Genomic DNA, 20,586 nt, shown 5'->3' with positions numbered 1-20,586 from the left:
GTAAATTATCAATTTAATTCACGTGATATCTGTTGCCAAGTGTCAAAGAACAACATTTGTACAGGGAAATATAAAATTATGCCGCGCATTTATTTATGCCAATGATAATCGTTTAAGTTTCAATTTCAATGTAACCTTTGAATTAAACTTTCACTTTACAAAACCGGAATAAAAATATTGGTTGTCAAAATTGATGATTACGTAACACATCTTAACACACTACTAAGAATATCGACAAAAATAAGATACACTTACCTGAGTATAATCAAAGAGAAGGCTAACTAAAACTATCGTTTAGGTATATTATAAGTCGGCACGATGAGATTTCGTCGATCTAAATTGTGATACCACGTATCTGTATATATCCGTTCATGGTCCAATACACAGACTACGTGGTATTACACCTAGAGAGACGAATTAAAGTGCACTTGATAGCTATCAACTACATTGTCAAACTACAATTTTATAAGTATTTATTCGTATCAACTAACCCTTTCAAAAATTGCGCCTACTTACTGCAAGGTAAACATTCAAGCACGGGTATACAGCCTCCCATATGACTTCGCGATCTACTAGGTTATACGAGTATACGTATCGCAAGACAGACCATATTCACTGTTTTGACGTAGAACTGCACAAAGTCTACAAACCCTGTTAAAAATGGCGTTCACGACGAAATACACAGTGTGCTCCCCATAACACTCGTAACAGCTGCCTCTTAAATATAGAATTTAAGTAGGTACCACATAGAAGGTTCAAATTCCTTTGACGCCCCCTTCCTTTTGTTATGAACCGTACACCGTACATAATAGCCTCTAGCCGCCCATGCGTCAAACCTTGCCAAGCAAAATGAAACTTTATTTTGTCACCACAAAGTTTAAATTAAAATGGAACAGGAGACCTTTTTATAGGTCTCTGGGCGGCTAGAGGATAGGGCAAAGAATGCAACTTACAGTCTCTTAACTTCTTCGCCTTTTCCGCAGAACCTCGCCAGCTCATCTATGCCTTCATCCCTGATGACAGTGGAGTCGACGTCGAAGCAGACGCAGTCAGCAGTACGGAACAGCTCCTGAACGCTCTGCTGAGGGGACATGACGCTGATGGACACCAGGGAGAGGGTCTTCAGGGTCGCCAGCTGCAGGTTGTTCTTGATACTGTGGAAGTGGACAGAATAAGATATTTTCAGAATATAGGACGAACTATTTCGTTAATATGTCCGGATTGCAAAAGCGTTGTTTGATATTTATTTCAAATCAACTATTGGGTGCCCAATAGTTGGCAACTATTGGGTTGTTAACTATAATTGGATAACAATTAATAAGTATTGTATATTATGATGCAATTTATAAGTTTACGTGGTTAATTTGTTTACACGATACTTTTAACAGTAAGTGGATATTATGGTCTCAATGTTCCAATGTTATAAATATTTTACATATTGATAAGTTAACAGTTGTTTGTAATAAGCAATAACACAGTCTTTCAGAAGGTTGACTGGTTCAAAATGATTAGCAGTGGCGGATTTCCAGTCTTTGCCGCCCTAGGCCCCAAGCCTCGTAGCCGCCCCTTTCTCAGCATCAGCACCCATCATATTGACTACATTTAGATCAGGCAACGAAAATATATATTATACAGGGAAATGCTTGGGACACATTTTTTACTTAGTAACTTTTTTGGACTCGTTAGGAGGTGAACATATCAAAAGTCCCCTTGAGCGGGGGTTTGGTTTGAAGATCACATTTTTCGGTTTTTCGCTTATTATATCTCAGAAACTATACGTCCTTGTGACATGATCATAGGAAAAAATAAGCAAATACTTATTCATTTTAAGTGACAGTTTTACCAATAACATTGACTTTTTATGTACCTAGTGTACCTATAAAAACATTCAAAAAAATCTAAAAAAGAAACAAGAAAAACATTTTTTTGCCTATTTTCTTGAATAACTGCTAAACTATTTATCCTAAAATAAAAAAATAAAAATTGAGATTCTTATAATGAGCTCTTTGATTTGATATGTAACACGATATAGTTTGAAAAACTTTATTTTTAAATTTTCTCATTTATCCACCAAAAGTGGCCATATTTAAAATTCATTTATTTACGTTACACGTCCATCTTTGGGTCACAAACTTACATATGTGTGCCAAATTTCAACGTAATTGATCCAGCAGTTTCGGTGAAAATAGGCTGTGACAGACGGACAGCCAGACGCACGAGTATAAGGGTTCCGCTTTTTCCTTTTGGGGTACGGAACCCTATAAACGGGGAACAAGGCGCGAAGGCGTCAACAATATGCGAAATCGACGTCACACTCGCGTTCGTGGCTTCGCGCCACAAGTGTGGAGGGCCCTCCAGATATCGTAAAAATTGTAGCTTGTAGCAAATTTAACCAACTTTCATTTTGAAGTAATGATCATGTCGTTAGAACGCATAGTTTCCGAGATATAAGCGAAAAACTGAAAAATGTGACCTTCAAACCTCTCTCTTCCCCCGGCTCAAGGGCTACGGCCGGGGACTTTTGATATGTTCACCTCCTAGATAGTCCAAATAAAGTTAGGTACGAAGTCAAAAATTGTGTTTCAAGCATTTCCCTCTATAGGTACCTTTTTTTGAGAATTCGTTGCCTGGCCTAATTTTGAGTTATTTTTTGTTATTATCAGCGAATTTTTTGACACAATTTGCCGCCCCTAATATCTCGCCGCCCTAGGCCCGGGCCTACTGTGCCTTATGGTAAATCCGCCACTGATGATTAGACACCTCGACGGAACACAAATATAAGGTAAACTAAGAACACTGTTAGAAAACCCATACTTTATATGTATAAAGCAGCATAGGTATGTACCTATGCCGTTTGCACAGTGCAGACGACCAGTTTGTATGGTAAATGACCGTGTGCAAAATGTGGTTCACCACTTTATATTGGTCCAATCAATCAATTGTGGTTAATAATGTCAGTTTGTTTGTTCAATAATAAATTGACCATATTTGTCTCAATACTGACCACGTCATATCAATTTAACTTTAGGTATCAATACTACCCCCACAGCTGAGCACAGTTGCATCAGTGTTATAGAACCCACGCTAGTGCATCGGAAACTTCAAACTAGTGTCCGACCGAAGGTTCGGTTTCGGTTTCAGTTTCGGCCAAAAAATCATGTTTCGGCTGTAGTTTCGGTTTCGGCCAAAAAACGGCCGAACCTTTCGGCCGGGCCGAAACTTACGAAATGGTACTTCGGAATAAGACCAAAAGTTGGAGAATAAGTACGAGTAGGACAACAATATTAATACCTATGACATATTATACTGATTCATGTATAGGTACAGAAATTAATTGCTTTATTATAAAACACAATTCCACGAATGAGGGCGCCACTGGACGCTCGACGCAGTCTTAAGAGACTGTCAATACCTATAACGCGCACACTGTCTAATTGTTTCGGAGTGAATGAGTGATTTTACCTCAATTTACTATTGGTTTGTGTTCCACATGTCCTCTACTTCAGCTTAGCCTATGGCCTCGCTGCGCCATGCTCGGCCTGCGGTCTCGCTTTTTAATACATACAATGGACATTGGTTGGAGTCTGTGCTCAACTACTAGTCCTGAAGCCTGAAGCACGGCTTTGACTTCGCATGAAAGTTCACCTCACTGGGGCACTTCGGACTTTTAGGCCCAGGTGAAGATTGGTACCCGGCCTTGCGATATTGTCAACAAAAAATTTCGCGCTTGCGTTTTTGGTTGGTTTTTTTGGTTGACCCTGTATCTACATGTTAATTATCTTGATTATCTTGGTTTAACTCTATTCATTCACCAGTCAAGTTATTAACATTTAGATACAGGGTCAACCAAAAAACCAACCAAAAACGCAAGCTCGAAATTTTTTGTTGACAATATCGCAAGGCCGGTTACCAATCTTCACCTGGGCCTAAAAGCCCGAAGTGCCCCAGTGAGGTGACAGCAGTAACATCAATTTCAAGGATATTGGGTGTTGACAGCCCCATAATATATGTTTATAAAAGGGGTTTTATGACATTTTTTCAACGATTTTAACAAGTCTACAAAAGTTTCGGTTTCGGTTTCGGTTTCGGCCGAAACTAGAGCCAAAGCCGAACATTCGGTTTCGGTTTCGGTTTCGGCAAAAAAACATGTTTCGGTCGGACACTACTTCAAACACACCTTGGAATTACTTCGCATATGTAAGAAGGATTCCTCATGATGACTTCCTTCACCAAAGAGCAACTTGTAAATATCAATATTGATTATGAAGGTATACATATAAATAATTATTCAAAACATGCATTCGTAATAAAAATAAGTACGAACCTGTAAAGTGCCATGTTGAATCTTCAAAGTTTCAGACGCAAATGAACGGAACCGTTACACAGTTAATATCTTGCCGTAAAGGTCAGACCAATTAAACAAATACAGTCAGGGATACCGTGAACACGCCTCCACCAAGAGTGATAACATACAGTGCACCCAGGCTTCCGTTATCGCCTTATATCCACATGCCCCTCAAGATAAGCTGGTGATGCGAGCTACAGAACTACTCTCTGAGAGCTACGTACTATGAATGACGTCAGTCAGACAACTTCAATTGAAAGACAGTGCGCCAGACACGACTCGCGTTCGAAGTAAGGGCGCGGAAACGACAGTTGTCTCGCTCACTCGCGATAGAAGCGTATGGAATATTTGTGGAAGCACTTGTTTTGCGAATTGCGTCGAGCGCAAAAATGATAAGCGCGTGAGTCGATGATTAAACGAGATTGTTTTTGTTAAGAAAAAATAATAATAAATCTTATTAGGCCAGTAATTGCGTGTTTAGGGTATAGCAACAACAAACAAGTCAATATACGTAATAGTATGTTTTTCTCCAAGGAGTTCCCTATGTATCAAAGCTGGCGGGGGGTACTGTAACCGTTATCAATAATTTATTACCTACTAGATCAAACGTGCATGCTCAATAACAGGGTCAAGGAATGATGAAAGCAGTACGACAATTTACTAACGGCAATTCGGAAATAGAAATTATCTAATGGATCTATAATTACTTTAATTAGACATTATTAATAACTTCATCAGCAATTTAATGTAAGCCTACTGTTATGTTTTTACAAATATGCAACTGACTTTCGAGATAGACCTCCAGTTCAAGCCCTGGTGAAAATCAACAGGCTGAACAGATCAGGTTAAAAAAACCGGCCAAGTGCGAGTCGGACTCGCACACGAAGGGTTCCGTACCATTAACTAAAAAAACGGTCACCCATCCAAGTACTGACCCCACCCGACGTTGCTTAACTTCGGTCAAAAATGACGTTTGTTGTATGGGAGCCCCACTTAAATCTTTATTTTATTATGTTTTTAGTATTTGTTGTTATAGCGGCAACAGAAATACGTCAACTGTGAAAATATGAGCTGTCTAGCTATCACGGTTCGTGAGATACAGCCTGGTGACGGACGGACGGACAGCGGAGTCTTAGTAATAGGATCCCGTTTTACCCTTTGGGTACGGAACCCTAAAAACAAAATTTCCTAAAGAAACTCCTATGAAACAAACAAAATTTAAAAAGACATCAACGCGTGCCGACTGAACCTCATTCACTTTGATTACTATACAACACCTTATCTTAAGTACCTACTATTTAAGACTAATGCCTTGAGCATAATAACGAGGACCATCAGCATTCATCAAATCGCGCCGCACCGCGGTCACAACGAGATCGCTTACATAGGACACTTCTATGGGCATCAAAGGATTGATTGAGCCGCCTCGCGCCGCGTCCCGCCGTTTCGCTTCGGGATCGCGCGATGTTCGCCTACATAAGACGCTGCGTAAGCAAGATCCATATTTATTAAAAAACTTTCAACTTTCAAGATTCTTACAGATTCTGTCAAACAACATCCCATTTGACAGTATCTGTCAACAATAATACTTAAGTAATTTTATTTTGTACTTAACCATGACAAAATATGATCTTACACTAAATTTGACAATAAAACTGTCAATTTTGACAGTTTGACAGATCATGTCAATATACACTGGGACACTATAACATGTCACTTTGTACCAAATATTCCCATACGAAACCCAAAAAGTCGCCCAAAAATATATAAGCACAGCGATCACTGGGGCTGCAAGTGCGTTGCCGGCCCTTAAGATGAGAAATGCAGTCTACAAAAAATTACCCAACATTGACATTTAGTACTAAACTATGACAAAATATAATACTTTACACTAAATTTGACAAAAACGAACAAATTTGACAGTTTGACAGATTATGTCAATATACATTATGCCATGTCACTTTGTACTAAATATTACCATACACATAAATGCATGTATATAAGTAGCGTACACGAAGAGAGGCCTATAGGTCAGCAGTGGGCGACTGAAAGCGAAAATGATGATGATGATGATTACCATATAATTACCTATTCTATTCTATTCTATTCTATTCAATAATAATATTTAATTAATTTTATTTTGTACTTAACCATGACAAAATATGATCTTACACTAAATTTGACAAAAACTGTCAAATTTGACAGTTTGACAGATCATGTCAATATACACTGGGACACTGTAACATGTCCCTTTGTACCAAATATTCCCATACGAAACCCAAAAACTCGCCCAAAAATACATACGCACAGCGATCACTGGGGCTGCAAGTGCGTTGCCGGCCCTTAAGATGAGAAATGCAGTCTACAAAAAATTACCCAACATTGACATTTAGTACTAAACTATGACAAAATATAATACTTTACACTAAATTTGACAAAAACGAACAAATTTGACAGTTTGACAGATTATGTCAATATACATTATGCCATGTCACTTTGTACTAAATATTACCATACACATAAATGTATGTATATAAGTAGCGTACACGAAGAGAGGCCTATAGGTCAGCAGTGGGCGACTGAAAGCGAAAATGATGATGATGATGATTACCATATAATTACCTATTCTATTCTATTCTATTCTATTCAATAATAATATTTAAGTAATTTTATTTTGTACTTAACCATGACAAAATATGATCTTACACTAAATTTGACAAAAACTGTCAAATTTGACAGTTTGACAGATCATGTCAATATACACTGGGACACTGTAACATGTCCCTTTGTACCAAATATTCCCATACGAAACCCAAAAACTCGCCCAAAAATACATAAGCACAGCCATCACTGGGGCTGCAAGTGCGTTGCCGGCCCTTAAGATGAGAAATGCAGTCTACAAAAAATTACCCAACATTGACATTTAGTACTAAACTATGACAAAATATAATACTTTACACTAAATTTGACAAAAAAAAACAAATTTGACAGTTTGACAGATTATGTCAATATACATTATGCCATGTCACTTACTAAATATTACCATACACATAAATGCATATAAGTGGCGTACACGAAGAGAGGCCTATACTCAGCAGTGGGCGACTGAAAGCGAAAATGATGATGATGATGATGATGATGATGATGATGATGATTACCATATAAATCATGACCCGAACTTACTAACCCGAAATTACAAAAAAAAAATTAATCTATGTAAAACGGTCAAGTGCGAGTCGGATTTCAATATATCCATACAAAAAGTCATCAGCGCCTGATGGAGTTAATAGCAAAGTTTTTTCGTAAATTCGTACCTTCAGAACGATATATCTCGAAAACGGTAAGAGATAAAGCAAAATGGACTTCAGTTTTGAGCTGTCGTTAGTACTAAGTACTGCATTTCCGTATACATAGACCTTTTTTGGGACCGATTTGGACAAAAAAAAAATCAAAAAATGAAAAATAAAAATTTGACCCGGGTCTAAAATCTTTATTTTTAGAGCTAGAGAGATGAAAAAAAAACCGTTTCTGTAAAATTTTAATATCTTTTGTTCAACCCCAAATCCAACCATATAGTCTTGTAACTTTAATTTAAAAAAAAAATAACTTTGGTCAAAAATCACGTTTGTTGTATGGGAGCCCCATTTAAATCTTTATATTATTCTGTTTTTAGTATTTGTTGTTATAGCGGCAACAGAAATACATAATCTGTGAAAATTTCAACTGTCTAGCTATCACGGTTCGTGAGATAAAGCCTGGTGACAGACGGACGGACGGACGGACGGACGGACGGACGGACGGACGGACGGACGGACAGCGAAGTCTTAGTAATAGGGTCCCGTTTTACCCTTTGGGTACGGAACCCTAAAAAGTAAAAATATTGTAGAGAAAGAAAGTTTGGCCATCATTTGATATCAGCTTCTATGATAATAAAATATATGTTTAATATTAATTTTGCAATTAAATTAAAGAAAAGGTAAATAACTAACATCTAGGACAATTCAGTAGAGAGGTTTAGAGTCAGACCAAGCTAAAATCGGCAGAGATTTTGATAGCACAGACTGTGCAAGTGTTATTTTCATTATTTATGATTTTTTTATGAAATTATGACATTTAAAATAACACTTGCACAGTCTGTGCTATCAAAATCGCTGCTGAGAGAGTTTGCTCTGACTCCAGTTCCTTCTGATAAACTTTTTTCTCCTTTACAAGTATCATTTCGGCAGGGGACAAGCAAAAGTCACTAATTATTAAAAAAAATTAAACAAAAATCGACCTCCTTTCAGTAGTAATATGGTTCACTGTGGCTATGAACTTGTGGTGGTACTTAGTGACTTTTGCTTATCACCCGACGATTTATGCATTTGGATTGCAAATATTCGCAGCTGTAAATACCCTGACCCTCTTTAACAGGAAATCCCTAGTGAAGCTATAATTTGACGCAACACTGTAGTTTTTATATTGAATATTTACCCTAAAAAGTTAAAGTTGGCTTGATAAAACAAAAAACACAAAAACAGGTCTAATAATTATTTATTTTCAGTTGTATATTGTAACCATGGCAGTATAACTTTAGTATAAAATAGCAGAACAGCAAAATTTGAAACACAAGAGTTTTCTGTTTCAAATTCCTGGGTGTATTGACATAAGCGGATTTAAAGAAAAATCTTTGAATGCAGTTATTATCTCTTTAAGAATAAAATAATGTTTATTTTAAGTAAAATGAGCTATCTTAAGCTTTTAAGGTACTTTCCCTTCAGGGCCCATAATTTTCTTCCACGCTGTATAATCATTAGTTTTTAATAAAAAACTTACATAGATGCTAACCCTAATCTGCATTATTACAATTTAACTTACTGCTTTTATTTAATTGTTGTAGTCTTGGTAAATATGCAGACGTTAACGCCAATGATACAATTATGGTTTTTGAGATAATTCTTTGCATGGGTAATGTAAATAATTTATCTGCCTTGACCTGATATAAAACCAGTTTCAATAATGATTTATGTAAACAGATGAAAGTCAACAGTGGAAATCATAATTCAGTATAAACCAGTTTTGTATATCAGCCTATTGTGGATACAGTATTTTCTTCACCCATGCAAAGAATTATCTAAAACGAATTATCTAAAACTGGTTTGAAGCAGATTTCAGAACTTTGATTAAGAATACCTTAACTCATTTATGACTTGTAAATTTGATTGCTTATCACCAAAGCTCAATATTATTAAAAAAAAATCGGCCAAGAGCATGTCGGGCCATGCTGATATGTAAGTGTATCTGCTTAAGGATTATGGAAAAGTGTGCAACAAGCAATTATGTACGTATGAAAAACATTTATTTATCTTATCTTTATCTACATCCTCTATAAAATAACATCATACTTTTTAATAAACAGGTACTCGTTCGCGTTGGTAATTGACAGGATAATAATGCGCTGGATATTCTAGAATGACCTTGCGACACAATTACTCTCTTCGTGCATGTTTAGATTTTCGCTGAATCATACTGTTTAAAACCATCACGAATATCGGCTAATTCCTTTAATTCTTATATTTTATCAACTCTATATTAAAATGAGATGCAAAACGAGTAATTTACGGCGATTTAGCGATAAGTTTCATAAGTTTACGATAATAAAGCTAAAAATAATTGCATTCAGCTCAAGGTTATGTTATCAAACCCAATAAAAATAGAATTAGAAGTGTTAAACTTATGACAGGGCACGTACCTTTTCCTTATAGTTTCACAAATCAATGTAAATATTAAATATGAAGCTGGGAAACACTTTTCTTTAATAAATTTACTTTGGAAATTGGTTTTTAAAATACGGACATGACGGCCGCTCACAAGTGAAGTGACAGTGACAGCAGAACACATATTTTGACATTATTGACGTTTCCAGGTGCGTTTTTTACCTGACCTGAAGCAGCCATATTTTTATGGGAAGCAGCGGAGCAAGTCTGAGCAAGTTCATTTACAAGCTGCAAGGAATGATTTGACAAAATATTATATGTACCTATAACTAATTTTAGTTGTACGCATTTCCTGTAAAATTTATTCAAACCACATTGTTCTAAAATTTTGCTATGTTGTGCGGCTTTTGGAAAACCAAAATACAATTAAGTTCTATGAACGTACCCCAACCTAGACCGAAAAACCGAAGTCCAATCTAAGGACGTAGATTTAAATATTTGGTAGGTATCTATCAAAATACTAACTAGAAATTTTTTGTTAAAATATGAAAAAAAGACTATTACATAAATTACTAAAATTTTTTACAAAGATGTAGTAACAGAAATATATTTTTAAATTGCAAAGTATTTCAAAAATAGGCCAATTCAAACACTTAATTTGGACATTTTGGAAACGAAGAGCGCCAAATGAAAAAGTTTTGAAATTAAAAAGTAAACTTCTGCCATGTATGTAAAATGAATGTGGTCCGGGAAACAAATATTCTAATTTCTAACAGAAAATCGTCGAAATCAAAAAATGAGCTCGTGCGAAAAGAATTTTCTCGAGGTCCGATTTTATTTCTGAATATTTTGAATTATTCGTGTAGGTACAGTTTTGTAGTTAATTTAGACATACACATTTATTTGATTTATACATTTCCATTTCAGGAATTCGGGGAACCTCGTCATTATTACCTGTTAAAACTTCAATTCAGAATAGTGCCCCTCGTTACCAGTTTAATAGTAATAATGGAGACAGCACATCAAAATCGAAGAAATTTTCCATGGGGCCTCCACTGGAACCTCCAAAAAGTTTAAAGCGCAAGTAAGACACAATACCTACCTATATACTTACTTTACTCTTTGACAATACCTAGATACCTACTGTTTTTACACGCAATACGTAAGAATTAATAGGTAGGTAGGTACAGGTACTAGGAACTTATGTATACATTATGTTTCAAAATTGATGTGTTTTAGTAAATTATGAAAAAATGTACAGGTTCAATATGGATCAAACGATGGTCTATACTGAACGGGACACCCCGTATAAGTAATGATTCCTTTGTTCGGATACCTATTTTGCTTTATTTAAGAAGTGCCCATAAATAGAAAACTGGAATAAAAATGTCAATAAACCTACAATCGGAGCCGCTCGCCGAGTGCTCGCTATCGGCGAATGTACGCGTGTTACTTACATCATCCCGATCATTCGTCTGCCTAGTGATGCAGCCGAGGTCAGAGAAAACAAACAATTCTGTTGCGTTAGGTTCAATTTCATCATTAATCTAATTAAAGGTTGTTTGTTTGTTTGGTCGTTTTATATGATATTGTCAGAGAATGACAGTGAAAAGTATTCTTGTATCATAGTTACGAAAAACGTACGTACATAAGTATACGCACAGAGTTGAGATATTTAGGTTCTATTAACTTTAACCCACGATTTCGTCTGCTTGGGATCTTGATCGATAAAAACTATCCTAACGAGATAGAACTCGGACCTCAAACTATCTCCATACCAAATATCATCTAAATTGGTTCAACGGTTTAATGGTGAAGATGTTACAGACAGACAGCCAGTAAAAGAGTTACTTTCGCATTTATAATATTAGTATAGGTCTATGGGTACACCTATAGAGTTGCATATACAATTCTATCAAAAATGTAATTTTTGACTAGCACAGAGCTGCATATATATATATATATTCCGTCGTACTCGCATCCCTCACGGATTACCGATGGTGTCTGTGAGGAGCCTAGTGAGTATTATATTCTTTGGTGAGGAGACTGTATTAGGTATGTATGAACTTTTCTTTGTACCGCCAAGTCACGTTTATTTACTATTTCTCTTTTTATCCTAAAAGCGGGTTTTTCTTATCGTACAGATTACTGCCTACTTCAAGTTCCACAAAACCTGAGTCGTCATCGAGTGACAAAGTTAGAGTCAGAATACTCGCCAGCGATTCAGCGGCTGCCGACTCTGATTTCTGCACACCCAGAAACAGACCACAGGCTTTGAGATACATCAGCAGTAGTAGCAGAGGTAAAATATCATATCATATAACTATCCCCATTATACTTCGTGTAGAGTTCTACATAATCTGGCCAGTCTTGGTCCCAACACTCCCAACAGCAATGACTTCACTCCTGCATACCAAGAAACAGACCACAGGCTTTGATATAATTGATATACAATATCAGCAGTAAGAGTAGAGGTGAAGTATCCTTTCGTAATTTTCGTCTCTATACTTTGCCTAGAATTCTTCAAAACTAGAGTCAGCGTGCAGCGTCCAGCGAGCAACAAAGCAACAGTCAGATACTCGCTAGTGATTCAACGACTGTGGCCACTTCTGCTCTCTGAGGAATAAGATCAGCACTGGCTTTGAGATATCGGCGATAGCAGCAGAAGAAAAACCTTGATCAGAACCTCTCTTTATATTTACGCCTACTATTACTCCCCGCATGTCGTGCAAAACCTGAATCAGTTCTTGAGAAAGGTCTTTGAGAGGCGTGTCGAGTAGTTAAACGTAATATCTGTGATATCTTCCATAACTTATACTTTCATAAATCAGTCTACCTATCACAGAAAGGTTGCTAAGTGATATGATAACCCCGAGCGAAATTGGCGGAATACACCTACCCGCTATAATGACAATGATTTTACAATCGATAAGTCAATGAAGCTAAAGTGAAAACTCTTCATAGCAACAACTAGGGAACAAATTTGGTGGTGTATATTTTGATTTGTGTTTTCTATTTGTGCTACCTTGAATAAGGATACTCGAGATCCTCATCCTTATTCGAGGTATCCTTGAATAGGGATATTTCGGCCATGGGAGGGGTTTTTCTCTTTTTCTTTACCATAAATAAGTATGTAATGTGTATAGTCCCAATTTAACACGTAACTTTTTGGAGCAGATGATTAGAAAAAGGTTTGTTGATGATGATGATTCTTTTAATTATAGGTGGATACAGCGGCACAAGGTCAGCTCGTTCATCCAGTACTGCAGTCGAAGCAAGCGTCATTTTAGGTAAGCTATCATAGATTCGGAGTTATTTAAGACTACACCGTAATAGGGAAGAGAGGCGATCTCTAAAATGTTCTTTGGTTGGCTCAGGGTTCGGAAAACTTATTGAGGAAAAGAGCCAGCCACAGTATAAATGACCATCCATTTAATAAGGCGGCTCAAAAAGCCACAACATATGTTTTCAGTGGGTTGCTTGAAGAGCCCGTACAATCATACCTCCGAAGAGCCAAATGCAGTTCGTCGGCCCCTGGAGTGACTGAACTCGCGTAATTAGTTTCTTTATTAGTTATTTTCAATTACAGCAATATCGGAAGGTAGAGGCATGGCGCGAGGTGAGATAGGGATGGCAGCGGTGGACTTGAGACACCCCAACTTGGTGCTGTGTCAGTTCAGCGACTCACTCTTGTACACTCACACCATGACCAAGATTAACTACTTTAATCCAGTTGAAGTAAGTGGTGAAGTCTTCGTCGAACCCTGTAAATAATTCTCATTATTTTCAAAAATTGAACTAAAACGTAAAAGACAATGGAGTTGTCGGCGGCCGATCGTAAGATCAGGGATATCATATTTCTGGGCAGTTTGCCCTTCGGACATTTGAAGCAACCTAACGAACCTATCCTACCTATATAAGTATTGGTTTAATGTGACTATCGTCAAAACATTACACAGGAACATACGAATTGCCTGATCTTACGATTGGCCGCCGACAGAATCAAACTGTTTTGGTTTATCTGCAACTGAATATGATTATGATAATCGATACCTGCATGTTACTAATTTAATACCATTTTAATACACTATATTTACCTTATATTTGTCAGTACCAGTTTCTGTTGCCTGCTTTAAAAATTGCCCTTGACACTCTACAGATAATAGTCCCCAACACATTCTGCGAGGGCGTGCAGCCCAACCAACTATACCAGCTTATACGGGACCAATACCCTGCGTTGAACTTGACTACGGTGCAGCGAAAACATTTCAATGCTGGTGCTGGTCGACAGCATATACAGACGTTGTGCGCGCCGCAGTACAGCGCTGTGTATCTTCAGGTTGTGCATAAGTGAGTGTGGTTAAAGTGCTTTCAAGATAGAAGCGTTATATGGCCTGATGGCCTCTTGCATATTCGAGCGATAGAGAAGCAGATAACGATTTTCTATTTTTTCATGTTGTCGATAAAGTTTTGGTACAACTGTGCTGTATCAACTGATATGGGACCAATAATTTATGTTGCATTATCTTCCGGTGTTCAGCGTTATGTATGATTGTACATGCGTCACATGCGTGAGTTTGGCTTTACTTGAATCTCTACTAATTTATCAAGCAATCTAGACAACTCAGATTGTAGCCTTGCATGTGGCTTAAAAGTTTTTTTGCATGATAACCCAATTTATCTTCGATAAAAATGTGCAAACTAGTTATAACCGGATGAGTCCGAAAATTGTCTACTGGTTTTTGATTCTAACAATCACTATCACGCCACTGAAGATGGAGATTACTGTCATATACAAGAGATAAATACATAACGTCTATAATTCTTCTTAAGTCTGATAAATAGCATTTCATTCTATGTATTTTTTTTTTTTGTAAAACCAATTTTATTAAGAATATACAGGGTACATAAATAATCATACAAAAGTAACTTAAATATATCTAAATATTAAAATATTTTAATCTAAAAGGCCTCCGCGGGCTGTACCGGGTGCAAAGGTGCCCATTATACTTGCCGCGTTACCACGTTGGATAGCGATGGCCAACCTTTGCACCAGGTACGAACCCGCGCGAGCGTCAGAGGTATGTATGCGTTCTATGTATTTGGACTCATTGAATATTTGTTCATCTTTTTAGGCACTACGCTTTAACAGCGGCGGCTGCAGTTCTTAAGTATGTGGAATACATTCAGTGCATAGTATTCGCGAGGGAGTCACTGAAGATCGTCTATCATTCCTCTGAAAATACTATGATCATTGGTACGGCTGTACACAAATGCTACATCAAGCTAATCTATCTGCTTTCTGATAGCGTGTATTTAAAGATTAATCAATCAGTTTTATTTTGACTTCCTTTTGAGATACAATTTGAACTCCAGGAATCCCCTTAATTATATTTCTTCAATAGATGTCGGAACAGCAACCCAACTAGAGCTAGTCCAGCCATTAGTGTCCTCTGCTGGCGCAACTTGCTGTCTCTTAGGCGTATTAGGACCGACATACACCGTCGGTGGGATCAGGGCTTTAAGAGCCGCCATACTTCAGCCCTCGTGCAATAAGGAAATGATTGAGAATAGACTAGACGCTGTCCAGGATTTGATGGATAACGAAGCGGGGTTGATGATCGGATTACAGGTAATAAAATAATATCATTAGACGTATATGATATCAATCTTTGGACAATGGCTTCCTCGAAGGATCTAAGTACATCAAATACCTAATCGTTAATGCTCAAAAATGATTTAAATGCCCCTCCGTTGTGGAAATGGAAAGTTCTGAAACTACAGCAATACAAGGATAAAGGTGAAATTCTAATTTCTACTAGGTACCTACATATTTTCCATAGCTGTGGGGAACGGGATTTTATTCAAGTGGAATTTACTTCAACAACATTTTCCAAGAAAACACTCTTCCAAAGTTTTCGTAAACAACATTTGATACACAAATAATTCCTATCTTATCATTATGACTCACTGAACATACAATGTTTTAGGACGTGGTCAAGAAATTATCGGACATTGATAGGATATTGTTACTATGCGTTGAGCAGCAAAATCAAAACATGGACAAAATGGGAGAGGCGCAGCTGAACCAAACTTTGCTACTGAAGACTACAATGGAAATGGTACCAAAGCTGGTTGAAGCTCTCCAGCCTGCGGATAGTGGAAGGCTTAAGAAAATGAAATTGGTAACTTGAAAAACAATTTCTAACTTGTGCCCGTGACTTCATCCGCGTAGAGTGATACATTCCGTGACAAAACTATTATTGTCCTTTCCCGAGACTCAAAGTATCTCCATACAAAATTTCATATAAATTGGTTTAAGCATGTAGCGGTAACAGATATTACCTGGGGGATCTACTCATATATGAGGGGAATCACATGAGGGGAGTCACGAGATCTTGTTTAAACGTTTTTCAATATTCACTTTATCACCAGGATTTTGAAAATCCACACTACAATGAAATAGCAGAAAGAATCAAGACTGTAATCCAAGACGATGCGCATTTAGAGAAAGGCGCTATGGGCAGTCTGCAACGCTGCTTTGCTGTGAAGCCAGACATCAATGGACTTTTAGGTAAATCCCCAGTAATTTTAACTACTGCTTGATCTTTACTTTGACCTCCAGACAAGTGTTCTACCTAAAGGACATTCTTATCTGCTTTGATAGATAAAAAAGTGTACCTATGACGTTCATTGACTTTTTTGTTTAGTCTCAAATGTTAACTTTAAACAAATAAAGACATTTTGCACATTGATTTAGAGTTGTATTCTAGACGTAGCCCGAAGAACGTATTCGGAACTTATAGACGACATACAGAAGATAGTAGAGCAGTTGGGAGAATCATACGACTTGCCGTTACGGCTAAATCAGAATATGATGAAGGGATTCCACATAGTGTTGACAATCGCTCCCAAAAACAGAAGGATTTTCAACGTGGAAGATTTACCTCCAATCTTTATTCAGGTATTTCAGGTATCATTCACTTTCTAAATAGGAAATTGAAATCTGAGTAAAGTTATGGATCCATACTTCGAATTTTGCAGGTCCAAAACAATGGTAGTAGGATCTCTATGACTACAGAAGAGTTGGTGGTTCTTGATCAACAAGCTAAAGAGTCTCTAAATGAAATACAGAAAATGAGCAACATGTAAAATATATATCTTTTTATATTGTATTAGTATAGGTACCTATACCTACTACCCAGATTGAGACATCGTTTGTGGGTAGATGATTGTGAATAGACTCGATGTGCCTTTCTTATGTTCTAGTGTGATTGGGAGCTTACTAAAAGACCTACGACCATTTATGGCTAGTCTTTATACTCTGTGCGAAAATGTCGCAGAGTTGGATATTCTTCTGGCCATGGCTCAAGTATGATATCTTGCTTAACTTTTATAGCTTTACTTGTAATTCTTAACGGACTCTCTGTAAGGCCAGGCTTGACTGTTTTCTTGCATCAATGTTTTCCAGGCAAATACGGTGGGGTCATACATTCGGCCGGATTTCAGTGATTACCTGGACATTCGGAATAGCATACATCCACTTCTGGACTACAATACGCAAACCATGCCCGTCCCTAATGATATCGTAAGAATACCTCGAAAATCTAGTCTCATATTACAAATATAGATGTTTCACTTCGGTATTTGCTGCTCATTGTATGTTTTCTGTTTATATATATATTGTAACCTTGACATATTCCATACTTCAATATCTTGTATCAAATACTGTGCTTTGTTATTATAGCGTGTACTGTGTAACGTATCATATATTCAGTTTCTATTTTGTGAGTTCCTATAATTGGCTCTGTAATGCTATCTAAAAAAGTCTAATGTATCATTTGTAGCTGTTGGAATTCCTTGAATAAATAAATAAATAAATAAATAAATAAATATAATCTGGTCTAGTCATTTAAGACACAAGCGAAATGTCTATAAGTTATGAGATGAGCATAAATTTGTTTATAGGTCATTTCGATTCTATGCCAATGGTGTTATAATTTTCATAATTTTTTTTTTAACCTATTAAAAATCATTTATTTACAAACAATATATAAACAGTGGTACAACTAAACGAAATTAATAACTAGCTTAAATCTAAAATAGGCCCCTGAGGCATTGTACCAAGGATGCTGGCGGCATTTCCCCGCTGTATCGCAATACATATAATATTATTATTTATAGGTACGATATTTAAGATCGCTTCTAATATTTCAGTACGCCAGTCCTGAACAGAATTTCACTATAATCACTGGTCCGAATATGGGCGGCAAAAGCATTTACATAAAACAGATTGCTGTGTTACAAATTATGGCGCAGGTTCGTTTTTTTATACGTATTTACTAAGCGGTTTTTAAACATAATTTAGGCTGATTTTAAAGTTAGCCTCTGCAACTAACAGGAGCACAGTGTACCTACCTAAAGGACTCTCCATCCCTCTGCCACTAACCAAAGGGGAGTAGGTACTGATATGATAATACTATTACTTATTCTGTGGTACTGATAAAACTAGGTGCATATACACGAAAACGATTTTTCTCATTAATTTCGTTTTTTTCTATAGTTTATGAGTTATGTCACAGATTTGCATTGTTTCAGCTGGGTTGCTTCTTGCCGGCAACTAACGCAGTACTCAGAATCTGTGACCGTGTCTTCTCACGAATGGGCTTTAACGATAGTGTTGAAATGAATGCTTCTACTTATGTCGTTGAGGTAATACCTAAATAAAATACACTTCTGGGATTTAATTTTCTTCTGAAGAAAATTTAAATGCTCAGTTTCTCTCGGTAGATACGAAAAATTATGTTATTTACTAATGTTACCAGTTATCGTATTTCAGATGAAGGAAACGCACCATATTTTGAAAGGTTTGACGACATCAAGTTTGGTGATAATTGACGAACTTTGTAGGTCAGATTCTTTGGTAAATATGAATAAATCAAATACTAAATCAATTGAGCAAGAAATTACAAATAACGTTTTTACAGAGGGACATCAACTGACGAGGGAGCAAGTATAGCTTGGGCTATATGTGAAGAATTACTTGCAAGTGATACCTTTACTTTCTTTACAACACATTTCATGTATCTGACGAGGCTACAGGATCTATACTTCAATGTTGTCAAGTAAGTGGACAAAAAAGTAGGTACCTAATGAAATATCTTACGTGGAAAAGAAATGTGTATAAGGAGTATTATTTTTTTAGCCTTCACACTGAAGTGAAAGAAGAAATAACAAGCTCGCCAACGCAGACAACTGGCTCGCAGATGACTGAGAAACGTTTGATCTACGAACATAAAATAAATCCTGGTGTCACTACCATAGAAAATTATGGTTTGTCTCTGGCGGCAAAAACAAACTTGCCTGAAGGTACTGTGAAATTGGCTTGGGAGCTTGCAGAACTTATCAATGGAAGCAGAAAGGTATGTGCAACGAGTACCTGGCAAACCCACTTCGTCAGTAGTAAAAGGCGGGGAATTCAAATTTAATATGTGAAGACAGCCCTTAAATTCACGTCTACATTTTTTATATTTTATGCTTTTTGCTATTGACGAAATTGGTTTGCCTAACTTTTAATATAATATATACCATGTACTAAAAGGAATCTCTAAGTATACCTAAGTAAATATTTTATAATTTCAGCCTCAAGACACAAATGCTGAAGCCAAAAGTGACGATAGATTGCTATACGAGTTCAATGCTGAATTAAGAAAACAATCTAGGCGTCACCCGAATAATGATAATATCATAAATGACCTAAAGAATAAGTTCAAAGCAGACAACCCTCTTTTAATGGATAGGCTAAAAGCAGACAGGCTTAGTAGAGAAAATAATAATGATTCTAGTGCTAACAGATCATCGATACCTACAAGACAAGAATCATCGAACGAAGCTATGCTCAGTAAGAATTCGTATTCATCCAGCAATGCGGTAATTCCAATACCAAATCATTTTATATCTAACCGATCTCGTCAAAATGCTTTGGCACACGCTATTGCGAATGACAAAGAAGATAACGTAGAAAATGAAAATACTATGGTCCAAGATAATAATATTGGAAATGACGCTGGTATTACATCTTCAACCGGACTCTTAAATACCATGATTAACCATGACAACATAAATCCAATACCTGACCTGTCAGCTGACGATTTTGAAGACGAAGTATTAGCTGCAGAAAATGAAATGAATGATCATTTAGATACCCGGAGACACACAAATGTAATTGTTAACTACGATGATTCAAATTTTATGGATGATACGATTCATGGTGATAATGATAACACAGACGAATTGTGTAATACGGGAAAATCTGATGATTCTGTGATTAGCGATTCAGTTCTTGCCGATGCGGCAACTCAAGTAATAGAATGTTCCAATACTTTTCATGAGCACTCGATCAGTGAAACGAGTGAAATATCAACAGATGATGAATTAATGACTGAGACTGTAAATGAAATTAATTTGGAATTAGATAATGGAATTATTAGTTTAGATAACTTGGTGCTTACTCCACCACCAGAATTCAGAGATGATTACTCGTAG

The 20,586-nt window shown here is 36.8% G+C and overlaps 2 protein-coding genes across 3 annotated transcripts in view; one reads left to right on the top strand and one right to left on the bottom strand.

Moving 5' to 3' along the window:
• Positions 1–10,209, bottom strand: part of LOC134670055 (phosphoserine phosphatase) — a 27,117-nt gene extending 16,908 nt beyond the window's left edge. Inside the window, exons 1-2 of one of the 2 annotated variants that reach the window (XM_063527720.1) lie at positions 10,077–10,209; positions 954–1,154 (exon numbers count right to left, since the gene is read on the bottom strand). In XM_063527720.1, the coding sequence (XP_063383790.1) occupies positions 954–1,093 (140 nt within the window). In that variant the 5' untranslated portion in view covers positions 1,094–1,154; positions 10,077–10,209. Of the gene's footprint in view, positions 1–953; positions 1,155–4,324; positions 4,575–10,076 lie in introns of those variants that run through there. The other variant, XM_063527719.1, reaches the window with a different exon arrangement.
• LOC134669871 (mutS protein homolog 4-like) lies at positions 7,703–20,586 on the top strand. Its single transcript, XM_063527489.1, has 20 exons — positions 7,703–7,736; positions 10,969–11,125; positions 12,186–12,343; positions 13,266–13,331; positions 13,631–13,779; positions 14,201–14,391; positions 15,177–15,298; positions 15,447–15,673; positions 16,032–16,226; positions 16,477–16,615; positions 16,815–17,005; positions 17,086–17,189; positions 17,311–17,413; positions 17,513–17,629; positions 18,259–18,360; positions 18,640–18,753; positions 18,881–18,951; positions 19,029–19,166; positions 19,247–19,463; positions 19,684–20,586. Exons 1-20 carry the CDS (start codon positions 7,703–7,705, stop codon positions 20,584–20,586), a joined length of 3,498 nt encoding a protein of 1,165 aa, XP_063383559.1.

This window comes from Cydia fagiglandana, chromosome 13 (genome assembly GCF_963556715.1).
Source record: "Cydia fagiglandana chromosome 13, ilCydFagi1.1, whole genome shotgun sequence".
Lineage (NCBI taxonomy): Eukaryota > Metazoa > Arthropoda > Insecta > Lepidoptera > Tortricidae > Cydia > Cydia fagiglandana.
This window is presented reverse-complemented; position numbering and strand designations above follow the sequence as displayed.